This window comes from Epinephelus moara, chromosome 16 (genome assembly GCF_006386435.1).
Source record: "Epinephelus moara isolate mb chromosome 16, YSFRI_EMoa_1.0, whole genome shotgun sequence".
NCBI classification, from domain to species: domain Eukaryota; kingdom Metazoa; phylum Chordata; class Actinopteri; order Perciformes; family Serranidae; genus Epinephelus; species Epinephelus moara.
Genome location: NC_065521.1, coordinates 37876333 through 37898133, shown reverse-complemented (window position 1 = coordinate 37898133; position 21801 = coordinate 37876333). Strand labels below are relative to the sequence as shown.

The following is a 21801-nucleotide window of genomic DNA, read 5'->3' as shown; positions in this document are numbered from 1 at the left end:
TCAGTGGCATCATCGTCCACATCCACAGAGCAAATGTGAAGAATCATCCAGCTGCTCGAAGCACTTTGATGTCTCAAACTCAGCAGACTGTGCAGGGCATCTTTTTTATCCCCGCACAACTATTGTGCCTTTTTAAAGGGACAGTTCCCCCCAAAATCAAAACACAATTTTTTTTCCTCTTACCTGTAGAGCTGTTTATCAGTCTAGATTGTTTTGGTGTGAGGTGCTGAGTGTTGGAGATATCAGCTGCCTTCTCGGCAGTATAATAGAACTAGATGTCACTCAGCTTGTGGTGCTCAAAGGGCTGAAAAATATATTTGAAAAACCCAAAAGCAATGTCTCCTTTCAGAAATCTTGACCTGGTTACTCAAGATAATCCACAGACCTTGTTGTGAGCAGTTCCATGTAGGAACTATTTTATTTCTGCCAAACTACACCCACCAACTGTATCACCGTGCAGAAGGAAGCGTGCATCTGCTGCTAGCTCACCTAGCACCACTGAGCTAGCTAACCTTACAGCTCAGCCGAAGAGGACGCCATTAATAGCCATCATCAGACCGAGGTTTTTAAAAGTGGCGGTTACCAGTGCTGCTGTATTCGACCAATGGCACCCTCGTCTCTCATGGTTGCTCTTGTGGTGTAAGAGTACCCAGTCTGCAGTAGGAGCTAAAAAAGTCCCTCAAAGTAGGGTTATAAGGATTACAAATGTTCCTAGTTCTGTTTTGCAGACACAACAAAAACTGGGGGTTCTTACAACAATGATGAAGTTCCTCTGGTTTGAAAACACAGCCTCTTGTCTATGAGTAGATGCACGCACATTGATACGGTTGGCGGGTGTAGTTCAGTAGAAAGCAAATAGTTCCAACATGAAACTGCTCACAACAAGGTCTGTGGATTATCTTGAGTAACCAGGTCATGATTTCTGGAAAGAGACATTGCTGTTGAGTTTTTTGGCGCTTTGAGCACAACAAGCTGAGTGCCATCTAGTTCCATCATTATCAAAAGAAGCCAGACATCTCTATGGCTGATATCTCCAACATCTGGTGACTTGCACGTAGACTGATGAATACACACATGGACAAAATTGTTGGTACCCTTCCGTTAAAGACAGAAAAACCCACAATGGTCACTGAAATAACTTGAAACTGACAAAAATAATAATAACACCCTTAATTTAATATTTTGTTGCACAACCTTTTGAGGCAATCACTGCAATCAATCGATTTCTGTAACTCTCAATGAAACTTCTGCACCTGTTAACAAGTATTTTGGCCCACTCCTCATGAGCAAACTGCTCCAGCTGTCTCAGGTTTGAAGGGTGCCGTCTCCAGACTGCATGTTTCAGCTCCTTCTCATAGAAGGCCACTTTAGAATAGTTCACTGTTTTGTTCTTAGTCAATTTGGGTGTTTTTAACTGTGTGTTTTGGGTCATTATCCTGTTGGAGGACCCATGACCTGCAACTGAGACCAAGCTTTCTGACACTGGGCAGCACATTTCGCTCCAGAATGCCTTGATAGTCTTGAGATGTAATTGTACCCTGCACAGATTCAAGACACCCTGTGCCAGATGCAGCAAAGCAGCCCCAGAACATAGCCGAGCCTCCTCCATGTTTCACAGTAGGTACAGTGTTCTTTTCTTTGTATGCTTCATTTTTGCATGTGGGAACATAGAGCTGATGTGACTAGCCAAATAGCTCCAGTTTTGTCTCATCTGTCCAAAGGTCAGTACAGAAAGATAAAAAACAATACATAAAATATAATACAAGTGATAACAAACGACTAATAGCAAAATATTTTCGACTGCAATAGATTTTGCCAATAATACTTTTGTATTTTTTCGTATGTGAACTTTTTACTTGTAATTGTGTATTTCTAGTGTGATATCACTACCTTTATTTAAGTATTCGATTTGAAAACTTCTTCCACCTCTGGTTTTAAAAGTAAAAGTTATTGGTCTGCAGGAAAACGTCCCCTGTGATAGATCACATGACTAAAATAGTATTACTGTTGCAGCAGGTCGCAGTGGAGCTGGTTTAAATTACTTTAGTTGGTGGTTTTGTCCAATGGGTCCCAACTTGGGTCCCCTCCAGAGGGTCACAAGATGAATCTGAGGGGTCGCGGGAAGATTCATGTGAGAGGGCCAAAGGCAAAACAAAGTTCTGCTACACAAATTATAAACGACACAAGGGACCAAATTAAATAGTTTTTTATAAAGGTCACAAAACAAAAAGGCTGAGTAACACTGATTTAATCTGTAGCAATGTATTTTAAAGCAACAGAAACTTATTATGCTCGAGTTAAGTACAAAATGTTATCTGAGGGCTGAATTAAATTGTTGGATACAATTCCTGGTGTTTCCTGAAAAACAAAGCTCTCATGTTCCCCAGAATAATAATAATAACTGCCAAAATATTCAGTCCCAGAGGAAATATTTAATCACACGTCAGTTATATTACAGGGAAGCTTTGTGTGATTTGCTGAATTGTGTAATCAGATTCAGTTACACCTCAGTTTCCTAAGAAAGACACAAACTGATAACTAATAATGAAACAGGATCTTTTCAGTTCGTCTCTTTTGATGAATGGAAACATTAAGATTGAATAGAAGGTAAGTCTGCACGTTAACCAAACAATGAAACAGATTTCACCATCATCTGTACTTCCATGTGCAATTTTAAAGCATAAAGAAACAGCAGGATGATCAAATGCAGATATATGATCAGCTCTTTCACTGGTTATCATTTTTATAACTTTAAAATCATAAATTGTCAGTGCTGCAAAGTAAATACGTCTACTTGAGTGTTGTTGTTAAAGTAGGATTTGAGGTACTTGTTCTTTATTTGAATATTTCCCTTTTATGCTACTTTATACTTCTAGTCCACTTCATCTATTTGACAGCCAGAGTAGGTTTCATTTGACATATGAGGACATAAAAAACAGGGTGTTTTGGGGTCCCCTTTGAGAAAATCTTAAGCATCAAACACATAATTTCCTGCATTCTGGTGATTTTTTTACGCATCGATTTATGGTGTAAATGTCTTTAATTTAGTCAAAATAAAAGTGCTATTTTTAGGAGTTTGTTGGAGGGGACAAATGTACATGTTGAAATTTTAAGGGGGACGTGTCCCTCTGTGTCCATATCACTTCATAAAATGTGATATATTGTAGATTAAACTACAATGATGCAATGCGATACGACAATACGCCACGATACGATATGATGCGCTTTATTTTCCCTGTAGGGAAATTTGTCTTGGACTCAGGAGCTGCACAAGTATTGCTGCCTTACGATAATAGTCAGGAAGAAATGAAGCATACACCATTAAAACATAAGAACACACACTACACATAACACCAGCACACAACAGAGCACTGTAAGCAAAACACAACACAACCCCTAAATATCAAGTGACATTATTTAACATCTTAATTGACGTTGGCACAAGTTAATTTTTAAAACAGTTTAGTGGGCTGTATAAATGTTCCATTAGTCCCAGTCTGACTGCAACATAAATATGTGTGAGTAATAACAAATACGGTAACATATGAGAATGAATGAAAGAAAAGCAGTTCATTTAATTTTCACAGTTACATTTTCAGACCTTCATGTCTTCAACATTTATAAATCACTGAGTAAACTACTTTAGAAATATGAATAATTATTTGCTAAAAAGTAACAACTGTTCTTTTTAAAATCGCCTGTAGATCAGTTTTGTTAAATAATTTCATAGAAGAATGTCATTAAATCACCACACTGCTGAACAGTACAAAAGAAAATGTGGTTCCCTTTCCACCTCTTCCAAATCACACAGCTTATTTCGTCTGGTTTCCTTATTCACGTCATGGATCTGAATTCCTCTCCATCACTGTATGATGTTATAAAAAGTGACAGAACCATTGTTGGCCAGGTGTGAAATAACCTTTGGCACAAAGTTGGATTGATTCAGATGAATAAATATGAATTAAAAGTTCTTTCTTGTGGAAAAAAGTGACAAAAGTGAGGGAGAAGTAGCTTCATGTGGGGGGAGGAAGACTTCCCTCCCTCTAACATGAAGCCTGAATAAACATCAGTCAGTCACACACCATCCTAACACTAACCCAGGTGAGCCCGTCTGTCTGTCTGCAGGTATAAAGCAGTGCTGCAGTAGGCGGTACGAAGCATCGCTGTGTCTGTTAGGACACGTTACACACCCCTGGATCAGTGCAGAGGAACTGCTCAGTCTGTGCTGAGCCTTGCGGACAGAATAACGCACAGTAACCTGAAGCAAAACCACCGTCTCATCTCATCTCCAGCGACATGGTAAGATTATTACACTTTATTAGAAATGTGAAAACTTAGTTTGTTTTCTCTGAAATCACCAGTGTGACTGCTGTCTGCAAGAGAAATCTTAACATATGACTTCTTTCTTTATCCAAAAATATCCACAGAACTCTGCACTGACTCTGTTTGCAGCCTGTTTTAACTCACATGCATGTTTTGTAGGGTTAAATGAAAATTTTATATTATTGTCTACCCTTTGAGTGTTTTATGAGTTTCAGCAAGAGGGGCTCAAAGCTTCATCTTCAGCCTCAGACCCTCAGAAGAAATGTGAATATTCAACTTTTCAAATGTGTTTTATCAATGCTCATATTCCAAACTTTAGTTCAATCCCATGTCTTATAAATTCAAATCACTCCGCAGCAACAAAAAAAAAAAAATCATTTTGGGGGATTTTCTTTCTGCGGGGAAAACAAGATTCTGAACATGTTGAAACACGACTGCTGAAAGTGCTTAGCAGATGAAAAACATTAAACCGTCTGAAAAAGGCCGACCTGTTGTTAACAGTGTTCTCACTTTAAAACTAGAAAAGCACTCAGAGAGCGCAGACCTCCGCCAAGCAGCTCGGATTTCCTGCCATTTTATTATTTTATCCACTTCGCTTCAGCCGATCACCACCAACATTTTATCATCTGTTCCTTGTCCCATTATCAACATTTCCTGAAAATTTCATCAAAATCCGTTTAGAACTTTTTGAGTTATTTTGCAGACAAACAAACAGACCAACGTCGGCGAAAACATGACCTCCTTGGCGGAGGTAACAAAAGGAAAAGCAGAGCACAAATAAGTAACACAGGATGTCATCAGATATTTGTTTTATTTTTGCACACTGAGCTGATGGAAGCAAAGACATGTCAAATGGTGCAATAAAAAAGTTCCAAATTAATGTTGAAAATTTAAATGTTCAAATGTTCTGGGTCATGGTGCATAGATTTTATACAGTTTAAGCCATTTGATTTTTTTTTTTTATGCCTTCGTGCCGGCAATAGTCTCGGCCGGAGGCATCATGTTTTCAGGTTGTCCATCTGACCGTATGTACGTCTGTATGTGTTCCTGTGCATCTGTCTGTCCCATCCTCGTTCACATTTGGCATAAATGTCTGTGGACTTAATGATGAACTGATACGTTTTTGGTGGTTATAGGTCAAAGGTCAAGGTCACTTTGACCTTGGATCAATCTCATTCTCATGAACTTGACATCTCAAGAACACCTTGAAGGAATTTCTTTAAATTCGGCATAGAAGATTCACTCTGACTCGAGGATGAACCGATGAGATTCGTGGTGGTCAAGGGTCAAAGGCCAAGGTCACTGTGACCTTGCATCCATCTCATTCTTGTGAACGCAACATGTCAAGAACAGCTTAAAGGAATTTCTTCAACGATAAACTGATTAGATTGGTAGTCAAAGGTCAAGGTCACTGTGACCTTGTCTGTCTTATTTTTGTGAATGTATTATCTCGAGAACACCATGAGGGATTTTCTTCAAATTTGGCACAAACGTCGACTTGGACACAACAATGAAGTGATCAGTTTTTTAGTGTTCATAAGTCAAAGGTCAAGGTCAATGTGACCTCACAAAACATGTTTTTGGCTATAACTCAAGAATTCTTACGCAAACAAATTTCACACAGATGTCTAATAGGATAAAATAATGAAGTGATGACATTTTATATTCAAAAGGTCAAATGCCAGCTTCACTGTGACATCATCATGTCCTGCATAAAACACTTTGTCAGGGGACAGTGGGTGTGTATCATCCATGTTTCCACAGACATGAAGGTAAACTGTAATAGAAACTGGTGCGTGGAGGCATACAGCTGCGAGGTGGTTATTCTAGTTTATTATTGCACAAACGTTTATGTTTCCTGTCGCGCCTCCAGCAGATTTTTTTCCCCACAACTTTTAGCTTTTAGTCAGCATCATAGTCATGAGTCAAAACCAGAGTGTACACAGATCGAGACAAGACCAGGACAAGACCAGGACTAGACCAGTGTGAGTCCCATTCTACATGACAGACTGGAACATGCAAACCAGGAACTCCTCAAATTGATTTAAAAGATCCACATTCCCATTAAAACACCCACAGAAAACAAATGAGGATTCCTCTTCATGTATCTCTTTCCGTGCATTCTGTAAATGTGTGTATGTGTAAGTAAAACTGAATGAAAAAATGTCTTCGTAAAATAATCAAGTCATTGCACAGATTAAGTTTATGTTTTGAAATTTTTCTTTTTTTTCAAAGACCAAACAAATTGAAACACAAAGTAGCTGAAATCAATTTAACCATCTTTATTTACTACTCCTCTTTGCACAAGAAATTTTGTTTTGTAGTTGTGGTCTTTACTGGTCTTAAAATAGCATCCTGAGTCGTCTTAGTCTGAGATAGAAACAGCCAAAATGCGGTCGAGTCCAAGACGAAACTTCAAAAACTCTTAAGACCAAGACCTCTCTTGGCACAACCACTGTGCCTCAGTACAGTCTCACAGAGCTGCTGGCAGAACTGTAGACTCAAGTTCAAGTTCTTTATTGTCAGATACACAACAGTAACAGTGGTGCAGTCACTGCTGATTAAATCTTTAGATCTCAGGCTTCGTCTTTTAGTCGTCTTTGAATATTGCACAGTTGAATTTGTGACCCTTAAAAACAAACTTTCTACCAGCTCATTCTGCCTGTAGTTATCAGTTATATAAGTTATCAAACTTTTCAACTCCTTGAATGGACCCGTCAGCAGCTACAAGCCCATAATTTATTTACAGTATTATTTATATTTTCAGCTGTGCAACACTGACTCAACTGTACAATAATCTTTGCAATAATTCAACTATGCAGTACTCTGGCCTCAACACTGTGTTTATACTGCACATTTAAGTTTATTTTACTATTTAAACTATTCTTCTATTTATAATTGTATTTTTTCCGCATTTTTTATTTTCATTGTTTATTTACATTTTGGTTATTATAGTCTGATGCCAGTATTTGTATATGCTTGTTATTCTTATTTTTCTGTTTTCTCTGTATATATTGTTTTATATCTGACAGCAGCATAATGCGCATATTTATGCTTCTTTTTTTAATATATTTTTTATTTTTGTATAATTTCTCTATGTGTGTTTAAGAGCGACTGCAACGTGACCCAATTTCTCTCTTGATTCTGATCAGTCTCTTTAGCTGCTAAATGCTGCACTATTTTCACCAGATCTTTAACTGTGTCTCTGTGCTGTGTGGTGCTGAGCAGGTGGTGTATGGTGGGTTTCACTGAAAACAGCTGGCTGCTGCAGCTGAAAACAACACTATAAGAGCGAACCAGAACAGTGAAGTTATAGGTGGAACAATGAACAATGAGCTGAAACTTCAACCAGAAAAAATGTTGGTGTTGTACATTTGTTAAAAAAAAACAACAAAAAAAAAAAACACAGATTTGTCACATTTGTATTATGTAGCGAATATGCTGAGAATTCATGTTTCAACAGTGCTGTGGTTAATATGTGGTGGGGTTTAGGCACAAAAACCACTTAATTGTAATTAGGAAAAGATCATGTTTTGGCTTAAAATAGGCCTAACTGGCTGGCACAGTCACGGCTGGGAATGTGGCGATGTCTTGGTCAAAAACGGCCGCTTTTCGTGGCACTGACAGCCACAAAACAGCAATAGGTCACTAAAAAACAGCCGGTATTGTTGTTTACTCGTCTTAAACAGTCATTTGCAGCAGGCCATCTACTGTGTCACTTTAGAAACTGTTTGGAGTCACTTTGGACTGCCCAAAACTCTACATCCACTTTTATTTTCAACCTGCAGGTTTAGATTATGGAATTTGAAGAGACCTGAAACAGTAGATTTTATTCATGGATAGCAGTGTACATATTTCTAACAGAGATTACAGGAGGAGACAAGGCTCACATTTGCACTACATGCTTACTTACTTACTCCTCTTCATCCCCTATGGAACATAAGGCTTCAATGAGCTCTTTACACTGCATTCGATCCTTGGCAGCATGTTGCGCTTCTCCCCATGACAGGTTCATCTTTTCCAACTCCAGTGTCACAGTTCTGCACCAGGTGGTTTTGGGCCTTCCGGGTTTTCCTTTGCCTGGCTCTTGTGATCCAGCCCTGTTCCATTCTTAGCACATGGCCTAGCCATCTCAAACGTCTGTGTTTGATTTGCTTGGTGATGCTCCGGCTACCTGTTTTCTTGTACAGTTGAAGGTGGATTGATTTAGTTTTTGGGAGTCATAATGTTGAGAATGACTTTGTTTTACTTTGAATTTTGTGTTAGGAACTTTGTGACAGACGTCTCAGCCTCCACCTGTCTTGTTTCTATGTGTCCAGAGGGAGTGCATCTCCATCCACGTGGGTCAGGCAGGTGTCCAGACAGGAAACGCCTGCTGGGAGCTCTTCTGCCTCGAACATGGCGTCGGTCCTGATGGCGTCTCCTTGGAGAGTCCTGCAGAACCAAACTCTCGTGAAGACCCATTCAACACCTTCTTCAACACTGGCAGCTCTGGGCATCATGTTCCCAGAGCGATCTATGTGGACCTGGAGCCCACAGTGGTCGGTGAGTCGTCCTGAGTGTGTCATTATTTTCATCCTCCTTATCTCTGTTTTTTTTTTTTTATATAATCGTTCCTGACATCCTGTTATGTGCGTTCGTATGTGTCTAGTGTGAGTGCATCTCCATCCACACAGGTAACTGCTGACGGGAACACTGGTATCCAAGCAACAAGTGCAGTGGCGACTCCTTTGTTCTTTTATTCAGTGCTGGTTAACATTTACAGAAGTGTGTTGTGTAAATAGAAAATTACAGAGTGCAACATTGGATTTATTTTAAACAAGCAAAGTGTCCCCAGTATGTGTCATCAATTTATGCTTACATTAAATTTCAAAGACAAAATATTTTCCCACATTTTTCAATATATTTAAAATTGTAAAATTTCTGTGATATAATTTTTGTATAGTTTGGATTTTGAGGATATTTAATAATCTGTTTGTTGATATTAAGATTAAACACTTTTTCCTTCTTTGCACTGCAGCAGCTACAAAACAATTTCCCTCAGGATAAATAACGTTTATGATATTTCATCTTATCTTAAAATATTTTATAACCAAATACATAAATAAATTATACTTTTAGTTTGATAATTGAAATGGAGTGTAAAAGCAAGTATAAAGAGTTATACTACTTGTCCTTGACCCCCTGATTATTTTGTTCAAATAAACTAAAACAGGGGCGGGACGGTGGTGTGGTGGTTAGCACTGTTGCCTAACAGCAAGAGGGTTGCCGGTGGGAGCCCCTCTGTGCGGAGCTTGCATGTTCTCCCCGTGTCAGCGTGGGTTCTCTCCGGGCACTCCGGCTTCCTCCCACAGTCCAAAGACATGCAGATTGGGGACTAGGTTAATTTATAACTCTAAATTGTCCGTAGGTGTGAATGTGAGTGTGAATGGTTGTTTGTCTCTATGTGTCAGCCCTGTGATAGTCTGGCAACCTGTCCAGGGTGTATCCTGCCTCTCACCCAATGTCAGCTGGGATAGGCTCCAGCCCCCCCGCGACCCTCAAGAGGATGAAGCGGTTAGAAGATGAATGAATGAATGAATGAATGAGTGTCCACCAAGCTTTTTTTTCCCAGCTGAAAACACCAGGCGCTCCTCGGGAAACACCCAGCTGGGAGAGAGTGCTTTCGAGGTGCTGAGTTTTTTTTCAGCTGAAACACTTTGGTTGCATCTGGTTGCTATGATACGGAATATCCGCAGATGTAAATATGTCGGCACAAGGTAGAGTACTTGTTTTAAATGAGAGGAAGGCTGAAGCATGCAGGGAGAGAGGATGACCTGCCGGTCTGTGTGGGTTCATGAGAGGAAAAATAATATTTTATAATATATATATATTTTTTAGATTATATTCATTGAGTTGAGGATGATCACAATACAAAATAAAGGGAATGGAGGATATACGTCTCTTCATATACATCCTCTTGTCCAGCATATTCCCTAATTAACACACACACACATATATGTATGAATACATAAGTCAAAGAATCAATCAAATGGGGCGTCGGTAGCGTAGTGGATAGTGCCGGCGCCCCATGTACAGAAGCGATGCATCGCTGCAGTGGTCGCAGGTTCGACTCCGGCTTGCAACCCTTTGCTGCATGTCAACCCCCACTCTCTCTCTCTCACCCCATTTCAATCTGTCCTGTCCATTAAAGGCAAAAAGCCCAAAAAAAAAATCTTTAAAAAAAAAAGAAAGAAAAAAGAATCAATCAAACAATTTGACCAAACCAAACAACCAAAAAAAAAGGAAAAAAAAAATTTAATTATAGAATCTTACTATATAATGACATAAACTCTGTCTGTGTGTCTGTTCCACGTTTTTCTCCTCACTGACTTGGTCAATCCATGTGAAATTTGGCACAGTGGTAGAGGGTCATGGGAGGATGCGAATGAAGCAATATTACATCAGTTGGCCAAAGGGGGGAGCTATAGCAACTGATTGAAATTGCAAACTTTGAATGGGCATATCTCATGCCCCGTATGTCGTAGAGACATGAAACTGCACAGAGATGACTCTCCTCATGAGGAACACATTTGCCTCAAGAACCCATAACTTCCAGTTATATAGATTTTCCGCCAAATTTTTTGAAAAACACTTCAAATCGATCTCTTCCTAGGAAGTTTGAACGATCTGCATGAAACTCGGTGAACATAATCTAGGGACCAATATCTAAAGTTCCCTCTTGGCAAAAGTTGGAAAACTTACTAAAACTGAGCTTCTATAAGGCAATGAATATTGCGGAGGGCGTGGCTCATCACAAAGGTGTGTAACATCTCAAGGGTTTCACCCATCACCACGCAACTTTGTAGGCATATGACCACACATAATCTGAGGGGACCCCTCCATTATTGACCCCATCAACAACATGGGGGCGCTAGAGAGCTAACTTCTTATCTAGGCCTAACCGCCACATCGATTTTTACTAAACTTGGTAGATATGTAGAACAGGACGCCTCAAGGTGACTGGAGAAATTTAACTCTAATTGGCAACTGGGTGGCGCTATAACAACAGAAAAATGGACAAAGTCCGGATTCCAACCCCCACCGTTGCAACAAGGGCTAGCCACACCTTTCCCATGTGAATCCATCTACTAATGTACAGTTTTAGCCCACTAACTATCCCACTATTGGCAATGTTACTACTGTACTTTCAATAAAGCAATCATACTATCAAATTCACAAAAACTCTGAATACATATGCTTTTCATAATGGATTCAGTTGACTATTTAATCTGCAATTTCCTATGACCTGTATCCCAAACACACACCATGATCCCAAACACACACCATGTAAAACTGTACGTGGGCAACTGTGCACTCAATGGGTATGGACTAGTTGTAGTATATTAACATATTGGGTTGGGAGGTTGGGTTTCATGTCTGCAAAGATGGCATTATCAGCCATAACCGCAGTAATATGTGCAGCACAGAGCAGCAGAGTCAGTGGGATACACAGGGACTCATGCACGTGTTGCCGGACCATCTACCACAACAAAGAACAGAGAAGCATCAATTACAACACACACAGAGGGAGCTTGACTTCATTCTCTCCTCAGGATGCCATTACTTCACTATATCTTTGCATAGCTAATAGTTGTTTGCTGCTATAACAATGCTCTGAACGTCGTACACAGCACCTTTAAAGGACAGGTTCACAGTTTCTGAAGTCTGGAAAAGGAGGAATTATTGCAACAAGCAAAATCTGTTTCAGTATTCAGAGGAGTACCTGACTGTTGTTTTAAGGCAGACTTAAAAAAATTGGGGAACCTGTCCTTAATTATCTTTTTCCCAAATAACATTTACAGTGTTGTTTATATAATAAGGAGACATGCACGTATTGATACATATGTCCAGTATTAATTATGAGTATATGCAGTTACATTTTTGACTCGTCAATTTTGGAGCTTCATATGAAACGTACAAATTAAAGGCGCCACTTTTAAGGTTTCACCATAAATTGAATGAAAAATTCAAGATTTTAAGTTAGTAAATCTTTGTAAATCTTCAAACTTTGGCATGAAAATGAAGTCTGGTTAGTCATGAGTTTGTTACATCAATTGTGGAGTCATCAGTGTGTCAATAACATGACAGTAAAAATGCTAAACTACTCACTAATACAGTGGTTCCCAAATGGTCCAGCCACGGGTCCAGATTTCTCCTTAGTCATTAGTTCTAGGTCCACACAGTTTAATATATTCAGTGTCATACTTGCCTTTGTCCACGCCGTTGGGCTCTGTTAAGCAGCTTCCTGTTATTCACTCACTCTACAGCAGGAAACAGCACTTCAAAATAAAATATCTGTGTCAGATTCAAAATAAAATGTGATTTTCACAAACTTGACGCATTTTCGAGTCACTTGCAGCCCATTCAGAATGGACCCATGACCCACTTTTGGATAATGACCCTCCAGTTGGGAACCACTGCACTAAGATACGTCTGTTTCAGTGGAAATTTCCACATTTGGCACTCGTCTGGTCAAGTTAAACCACACTGAAGTTAATTTCATTGACCTTTGTGATTAAAAACTTTCTTTCAGATGAGGTAAGAGTTGGAAAGTACAGAGAGCTTTTCCACCCTGAGCAGCTGATCTCTGGAAAGGAGGATGCAGCCAACAACTACGCACGAGGCCATTACACTGTCGGGAAAGAAATCATTGATGGAGTCATGGAGCGTGTCCGTAAAATGGTCAGTAAGACTGATAAAGACCTGACTGAGAAACTGCTGTTGATGTATTTTGAAAGAGTTTGAGTGAGTTCCTTTTTTGTTTCATGAAAGAGCTGTGAAGACAAAGAAAAGCTTTTCCTGCTCTTTTTAAATCTAATAGAGGGAATAAAGATGCTTTCTCATTAATCACAGCTTCATCACATGAACTCTGATTCCAGATGTCGGGATATAAGGAGGAGTGAATTAACCTTTTGCACAGACCTGAGACAGTATACCTCTGTCTGATGCTGAAGATCTAAATTGTTTATCAGCCTCACAGTTGTTTTCTTTGGGATGTTTTGAGAGAATTGAATGTAATTGGGCGTACTGTAAGAAGGTAATTGTGTTCCTCAAAGGGTAAAAATCACTCCATTCTCTATGATTTGTGAAATTACTGGGATGTTATGTTTCCTCCATATGTAGTTTGACAGTGGATTCCCTGCTGCTTTAAAGCCTGAACCCAATCTTCTTTTCTAACTCTATATGAGAAAGCAAATAAGTGCATTTTGCAAAGCCCTTACTTTATAGGCCCTCCTCCAGTGAAAAACAAGATTTTAACGTGGTTAACAGGTCCAAGTGGTGTTTTTTATATGATATATTATGAGCAAAATATACAGTCAGTGCCACAACCTCCAGGGTTTTTTCCATCACACATCTAAGGAACCAATCCCGTCAACATGGGAAACGAGGGGTATCAGAGTTCCGCTTCCACCTCAACATGTCATTGCTGGCGATCAGGAACAAGACTATCTAACATCAGCAGCACATTATTAGCTCTTTGATAACATCAATTCAAATGTTATCTAGAACTGTTCACAAGCAGAAGTTTGTGTTTGATGGAGAGAGTCAGAGGTGCGCTGGTTCGCTTGAGCTGCAGGTTAGCAGCGAGGCTAATTTACATATTACACCAGCACACCGGTATTTGTCAGTCCTCTCTGTCCCGCCTCCAACTGGTTCATAACGCTGCTGCCAGGCTCCTCACAGGCTATCCAGAGGAGAGACCATATCACACCTGTTTTAGCCTCTCTCCACTGGCTGCCATTAAAGTTCAGAACTGATTTTAAGGTTCTTCTGTTTGTAGACCTCCTAACCCCCTGCTCCACCCCCTGGTCACTCAGGTCAGCTGACTTGGGGCTCCTTGCTGTCCCACGCACCAGACTTAAGCTTAGGGGTGATCGTGCTTTTGCTGTCTCTGCCCCCAAACTGTTGAACAGCATCCACCTCTCAATCTCCATCCAGCCATCCATCCATCCATTTTCATCTGCTTATCTGGGGCCAGGTTGCGGGGGCAGCAGGCCGAGCAAAGCACCCCAGATGTCCATCTTCCCAGCAACACTTTCCAGCTCCTCCCTGGGGGGCCCCAGGGCATTCCCAGGCCAGATGGGATATGTAATCCCTTCAGTGTGTTCTGGAGTGCCTGAAACACCTCCAGCAGGCGGCGCCCAGGAGGCATCCTGATCAGATGCCTGAACCACCTCAACTGAACCCTTATGAAGGAGCAGCAGCTCTACTCTGAGCTCTCTCTGGATGTCCCAGCTCCTCCTCCTATCTCTAAGGCTAAGCCCAGCCACCCCACGGAGGAAACTCATTTCGGCCACTCGGTCACTACCCAGAGCTCATGACCACAGGTGAGGGTTGGGACGTAGATGGACCAGTAAATCGAAAGCTTTGCCTTCCGGCTCAACTCCCTCTTCACCACGACGGACTGGTGCAGCACCTGCATCACAGCAGACGCCACACCAAACCGCCAATCCATCTCATGCTCCGTTCTACCCTCACTCGTGAAGAAGACCCCGAGATATCTGAACTACTTGAACCGCCCCCTCCACTGACTTGTTTAAGTCCAGGCTCAAAAACCACTTTTATTCATTAGCGTTTGAGTCTCCATGATGTGGTTTTCCCTGTGTGTGTTGTGTCTCTAAATATGTGAGCTGTGTACCTGACACTTATGTTGCCTCTCATGTATGTGTTTTTAGCATTTTATTCCTTCTGTGCAGCACTTTGGTCAGTGATTTGTTTTTAAATGTGCTTTATAGATAAATTTGAGTTGAGATATTCATTCGATCGGCGCATAATAAATGAGGTAAAGATGTAGAGTCACATTTAAGACATTTTGAAAGATTTCTCTCATCGAAAAACTTCTAAATATGTAATTTTGATAAACAGAGATGAGTTTTTAGGAGTTTAATCAATGCAAGCAAAGAACCTTTAATAGAGTCTGTCTGTCTTTCTGTCCCTCTCATCAGACGGACCAGTGCACCGGCCTGCAGGGGTTCCTCGTCTTTCACAGTTTTGGAGGTGGAACCGGCTCCGGCTTCACCTCTTTGCTGATGGAGCGTCTTTCTGTCGACTATGGCAAGAAATCCAAGCTGGAGTTCGCTGTGTACCCAGCCCCTCAGGTGTCCACCGCTGTGGTGGAGCCCTACAACGCCATCCTCACCACCCACACCACCTTAGAGCACTCTGACTGCGCCTTCATGGTGGACAACGAAGCCATCTACGACATATGTCGGCGCAACATGGACATCGACAGTCCCGGTTACACCAACCTCAACAGATTGATCGGTCAGATTGTGTCCTCAATCACGGCCTCCCTTCGTTTCGACGGCTCCCTCAATGTGGACCTGATGGAGTTCCAGACCAACCTGGTCCCGTTTCCACGTATCCACTTCCCTCTGGTTACCTACTCGCCCATCATCTCTGCTGAGAAGGCGTATCACGAGCAGCTGACTGTGTCCGAGATCACGAGCGCCTGCTTTGAGCCGACCAATCAGATGGTCAAGTGTGACCCTCGTCATGGCAAGTACATGGCGTGCTGCATGCTGTACCGAGGCGATGTCGTCCCTAAGGATGTAAACGCTGCCATCGCAAACATAAAGACCAGACGTTCTATTCAGTTCGTCGACTGGTGCCCAACTGGATTTAAGGTGAGTGACATCATGACGGTATGAGATGCAGCTTGAGATACATCATCTCTCTGATCATTCTCTTTGTCTCAACAGGTGGGCATCAACTACCAACCTCCGACTGCGGTCCCCGGTGGAGACCTGGCCAAAGTCCAGAGGGCTGTTTGCATGCTGAGCAACACCACGGCCATCGCTGAGGCCTGGTCACGTCTCGATCACAAGTTCGACCTCATGTACGCCAAGCGTGCGTTCGTCCACTGGTATGTAGGTGAAGGTATGGAGGAGGGAGAGTTCACAGAGGCCAGAGAGGACCTGGCCTGTCTCGAAAGGGATTACGAGGATTTGGGTCAAACATACCCAGATTCTGAAAATGATGATGAAGACCAAGAATACTGAGCAAGGCTGTGACAGCTGCATGGCATTTTATCCTGAGTCAGTAACGATGTCATATCTGTACTGTCTGTCTTCTAAAGCTAGCCAAGGTGATGATCTTTGTCACTGCCATGTTTTTGTAACGTCAGAAGAAGACAGACTAACACTAAAGCTGTATTTGAATTGTGTTGTGAAATAAAGTTTGTCTTTGCATATTCTGTGTGTTACACCCACTACAGGTCTACAGCATAAGAGATGACAGGAAATGAGGTAAGGGAGAAGAGAGTCATTTTTTTCATGTTGGTGTTTTGTTTTATTTTTGTATTAAAAGGCTGTAGGTTATTAGTGGTTTAAAAATCAAACACTTATTAATAGTCAAAGGTAATAGCTTTGATTTGAGTCAACTTGTAGCTAGCAAGCCAACGCCGTGTGGTAGCTAGCTTAAAATGGGGGTTGGTTGTCACGTGTGAGAAAGTCAGTCAGCATGGCAAACATGTTATGGTCCATATGTTCTCAGGTGTTTTTGATTAGACACATACATACACACACACACACACACACAATGTTGCTTTAGTTCCTCATTAGAAAAAAATGCTGTAGCTAAACACTTACATACTTTAGCCGAGGCTGTTTGACATTTTAACAAAAGTTCCTGGTCATATTGTGACGGAGAATAATCTTTTCCAGTATCACTGTTTCATTTAATCTCATATTCATAATTCATTATTATTAGACAGTGGCTTTAACAAAGGCTAGATTTTTTTTCAGAACTGTCAGTTCCTTCATTTTACTGTCATTTCAGAGGATAATTCAAACAAAGAATCACCTGGTTCAAATTCATGGTTTAAACACAACGGACATTGATTACTACTGCTACTACTAATAATAATAATAAACTTTATTTATATAGCACCCTTTACAACACAGTTACAAAGTACTGTATAATAAAACTAAACACAATTAAAACACAAGAAGAATAAAAAATAAGATGTCAAAATGTCATCAAGTAAAAAGATAAAATAAGGAAGGTCAAAACTAAAATCAAGATAATAAAAGGTAAGTAAAATCAATGAGATAGCAATGAAATAGACAGCTCAGATAAAGTCAGGATATGCTTTCTGATAGAAGTACGTTTTTAGGAGAGACTTAATGAAGCCAGTGACTCAGACAGCCTTACATCATCGGGCAGGTCGTTCCAGAGCCTCAGGGCCCTGGTTGCAAAAGCTCTGTCACCTTTGGTCCTCAGTCTGGACTCTGGGACAAGCAGAAGACCTCTGCCCGAGGATCTCAAACTACATAAAGGTTCATGAGGGACTAACAGTTCTGAAATGTAATCTGGAGCCATGAAGAGCCTTAAAAGTAATTAATATGATCTTATAGTCAGTGGTAATGCCTGGTACACAATATGCGATATCAGCCCGATTATAGCCCTACGCAGAGACGTACAGTGTCGGCTCGGATCGTGAACAACAAGTGTCGTACATGATAATCCATCGTTTCATCTTCCGTAGTGTGTCATAATTAACATCAACCGACACCCCGTCTGGGACGCCTGGCGACGTCCCGACGGAGAGTCTAGCAAGTTTGATTTAGTTTTTGTCGTTCACGACTGCTCCCGTCACTTTGACCAATAGAAACACAGAGCGACCTGCTGCTGTAGACAACTGCACGACGACACCCCAGGGTTTTGATATTTCCTCTACAGACGTTACCACAACAGAGAAAAAAGGGAAACATTATGGTGTTAAACAGCAGAGGCACTTTATCAACCCGCTGAGTACTGCCATTATCATCAGGCTAGCAAAAAACATTATTTCTTTATGATGGAGACGGACATAAAATAAGAAAATTAAAAAATAGTGGCTTTTACTCACCACAACTGCAGACGCCACCAGCTTCATTTGAAACAGACTGCATTATAAATGAGTCGTTTTTTATTATTCCCTCTGTATTTTTATTATTTTTACTTTTTATCTGCTATCGTTTGCCTTTCAAACTCAACACTTCCTGTATCTCTTAAAAATTAAAAGCCCCTTATAATCTCAGCTGAGAGAATCCCTTCATTTTCTAAACAGGTTTTATTGTGAAACATTTGCAGGAACTTGTGGAGGATTCCGTGACTTGCATGTTTGCGTATGGTACTTCAAATGTACCTCCTGCCATCTGGTGGCACTTTTTACATTACTACAACATTTCAGCTGGCACATGAACACACACAGTGACTGAAATAATAGTAAAAGTAATAAAAATAGGACAAGAATAACATGATGACACACTACACGACATTTCTGTCTGTTCTGAAAGTCACTATGTCACATTACGTGATTGTGGAGTCATAACATCGTGCCGTGACTTTGCCGACAGACATGACACACTACACGATGGTCCACACCAATCATCCCCCGTCGTCTTTCACGACATGTGTGATGTACCAGTCATAAAAAAATTGAGCCAATAAAGAGGCTAAGACTGCTGTGATGTGGTCGTGCTTCTTGGTTTTGGTTAAAAGCCTTGTGGCTACTATTGTAGAGGTAATATTAATTTCAAAACTTATTTGGTGTCTCTATCTTAAAGAACTAAAAAGTCAATTTTTATTTTTTTATTTTTTACAAATCTTCATTTTTTTTAACTATAGGGACAACCAATCCCACGTCTTTGATGGTTAACTACTTCTTGTTACAATAAGTTGTAAAAACAAGAGGGACACCCATTTCAAGCAAAGATCTTAAGATTTCATTTGATATAGGATATCCTGTTAAAAGATGTTCTGATGATGAGCAATTCACACAGGAGTAAAAAGTGTGACAACCAACCCCGGTCTCCCCTATCTTACATCAAGTTTCCCATTAGACAGAATTTAAGTGTCTTTATAAAACTGTTATCTGGACCCTGAACTACATCCAACAATATAAGTTTGATTAACTTTGTGCATGCGATCAGCTGACAGTGTGTGATTGTGTGTGATTGTGCAGCAGCAGATGTTATAAAACGATTATGAGAGAAACATCCAATCAAACTGCACAGACTGGCTATTTAAACAACGAGTCCCGGCAGCCGTGAAGGTGTCACCTGAACATATTCATCCGCGCATAAAGTGTAAACATAAGTCGGTCCACAAAGAAGAGAATAGTTCCACAGCTCACAGCTGACCGTGTCTTAATAACACGATGAGATAATGATCTGTAATGTGTTTATCACAATTAGATGCGATTTACTGTTCTGCAGTGATGAAGAGGGAAATATCCAGAGTCTTAGACGTGATGAAGATTTGAGGCTGCAGCCTGTGGAGCAGACATCATCACCGCCTGAGCTGATCCTCCTTCAAATATGGACATCTTTGTGTGTTTATTAACCACACGACATTTCAGTGGTGTATCATCAGTAAGGCTTTGACTAACAGTGGTAGGAAGTACTCAAGTACATTTACTTTAAGTATAATGTTGAGGCACTTTACTTGAATATTTCTAATTTATGTTACTTTATACCTCTTCTACATCACAGAGGATAATAATGGACTATTTCACTATATTTATGTGATAACTTTAGTGGTTTCTTTGCAGATTCAAATTAGTAATCCATAATATAATTAATAAATAAGGATGTATTACTACAGATTCAGCAGCCTAGCAGTATATACATTTATTATAAGTAGCCCCCACCATCACCAGCTGCAACATTAAAGTGATGCTCACTCAAAATGCATAATTATAAGTCAACTGCATAATATATATTATTCTGACACGAGCCATTATACATAATAAGATCAGAGATAAGGTAAGATAAAACTTTATTGATCCCACACTGGGGAAATTCGCATGTTACAGCAGCTCAAATAGCACAGATTGCATTGCAATAGATTACTTATAGAATAAAGACAAAATACAAAAAGATACATATCAGAATTAGAAAAATATAAAGTGTTAAATTTAGACACAACTGTACACTCAATACTATTTACACTATATACACCCTTCACTTATGCGATATAAGTTTTTCAGTACTTTAAGTTGTACTTGTGTGTAAATAAAATTTTGAATGCAGGACTTTTACTTGTAACTGAGTATTTCTACTCTATTGTATTGATACTTTTAACTACTTAAGTAAAAGATTTACACCTTATGTACTTCTTCCACCACTGATGAGTATTGTGGTTTAGTGTTGGAATATCCTAATTCACATTTTTATTATAGCCTCAGGTGTAATTAATATTTTACTTCATTTAGGCTTCAGTTTCATGCTTACTGGAATACTTTAAGTACATTTTGTTGCAAAAATATTAGTGCTTTTACTTAAGTCAAATTTGGAATGAAGAACTTATACTTGTGAGTATGTTTATTGTGTGGTATTACTACTTTTACTTAAGCAATGAATGCTTCTTACACCACTGATCATCAACAGTAAAACCATTACAAATCAGAAATCAAGGGGAAATATGTATACACACATATGGTGAGCTTACACAGTCTAACTTGGTAACCTTACTGTTTATTTTCTTATATTTTGCGCCTACTATCAGGGGGCGTTGTAGTCAGGGGGAAAGTGGGACTGATTCCCCAGGGCCCCAGTGGGAGGTGGGCCATGGAATCACCTGGCGTTTGTTTTGTTTGCAGGTTTAAATTTGTAAGTAATTAGTGTCATGACTAAATTAAATTGGCTGAATTAATATGTTGAATAACTTAACTTTGTATAAAAACATAGTGGAAGCTCTTTGACACCCCTCTCTCCCCTTATTCAATTCAATAGAACTTTAATTATCCCGGAGGAAATTCTTGTGCCAGAGAATCCTTCAAATTACAGTCACACTAAGTACAGTAACCACAATTTCAACAATTCACAACCAGTAACAACCAGTGAGTTCGCAGAGTCACTCACTGGGCCCAGTTTTAGAAACAATAGAGTGTCAAATATCTGGCAAAATAAAAAATATAGACAGGATAAGAAGTGTTTTGAAGGAGCAAAAGCAAAAAGCAGTGCCTAAAGGTGCAAAATGGTTTAGTCCACCCTTGCACTAAGATGCGTCTGAATGACTGCTGATGCTGCTGAAGCACCAACACACGCTGTCATGTCTTCCTTGAAGAAAGGAATATCTGGGTTTCAAAAAGGAAAAGAAAGAAAGGAATCTGCCTTTGTAAAAAAAAAAAAAAGGCGAAGAAAGGAGGCGAGACGAAGGATGGGGGGCCCATGGGGATTGCCTATTCACAAGGCCCAGAATTTGGTGCTACGCCCCTGCCTCCTGTGTAATAACTACTTTTACTTNGGAAAAGAAAGAAAGGAATCTGCCTTTGTAAAAAAAAAAAAAAAAGGCGAAGAAAGGAGGCGAGACGTAGGATGGGGGGCCCATGGGGATTGCCTATTCACAAGGCCCAGAATTTGGTGCTACGCCCCTGCCTCCTGTGTAATAACTACTTTTACTTGGACACTTTACGTTTAATTTGTGGCTAAATATTCAGTACTTACT

The 21801-nt window shown here is 40.2% G+C and overlaps 1 protein-coding gene across 1 annotated transcript; it reads left to right on the top strand.

Moving 5' to 3' along the window:
* Positions 1–50: 50 nt before the first annotated feature.
* Positions 51–16558, top strand: tuba5 (tubulin alpha 5). The gene is made up of 5 exons (XM_050065766.1): positions 51–4299; positions 8643–8868; positions 12899–13047; positions 15312–15992; positions 16068–16558. Exons 1-5 carry the CDS (start codon positions 4297–4299, stop codon positions 16365–16367), a joined length of 1359 nt encoding a protein of 452 aa, XP_049921723.1. The 5' UTR covers positions 51–4296; the 3' UTR covers positions 16368–16558.
* The last annotated feature ends 5243 nt before the right edge of the window (positions 16559–21801 follow it).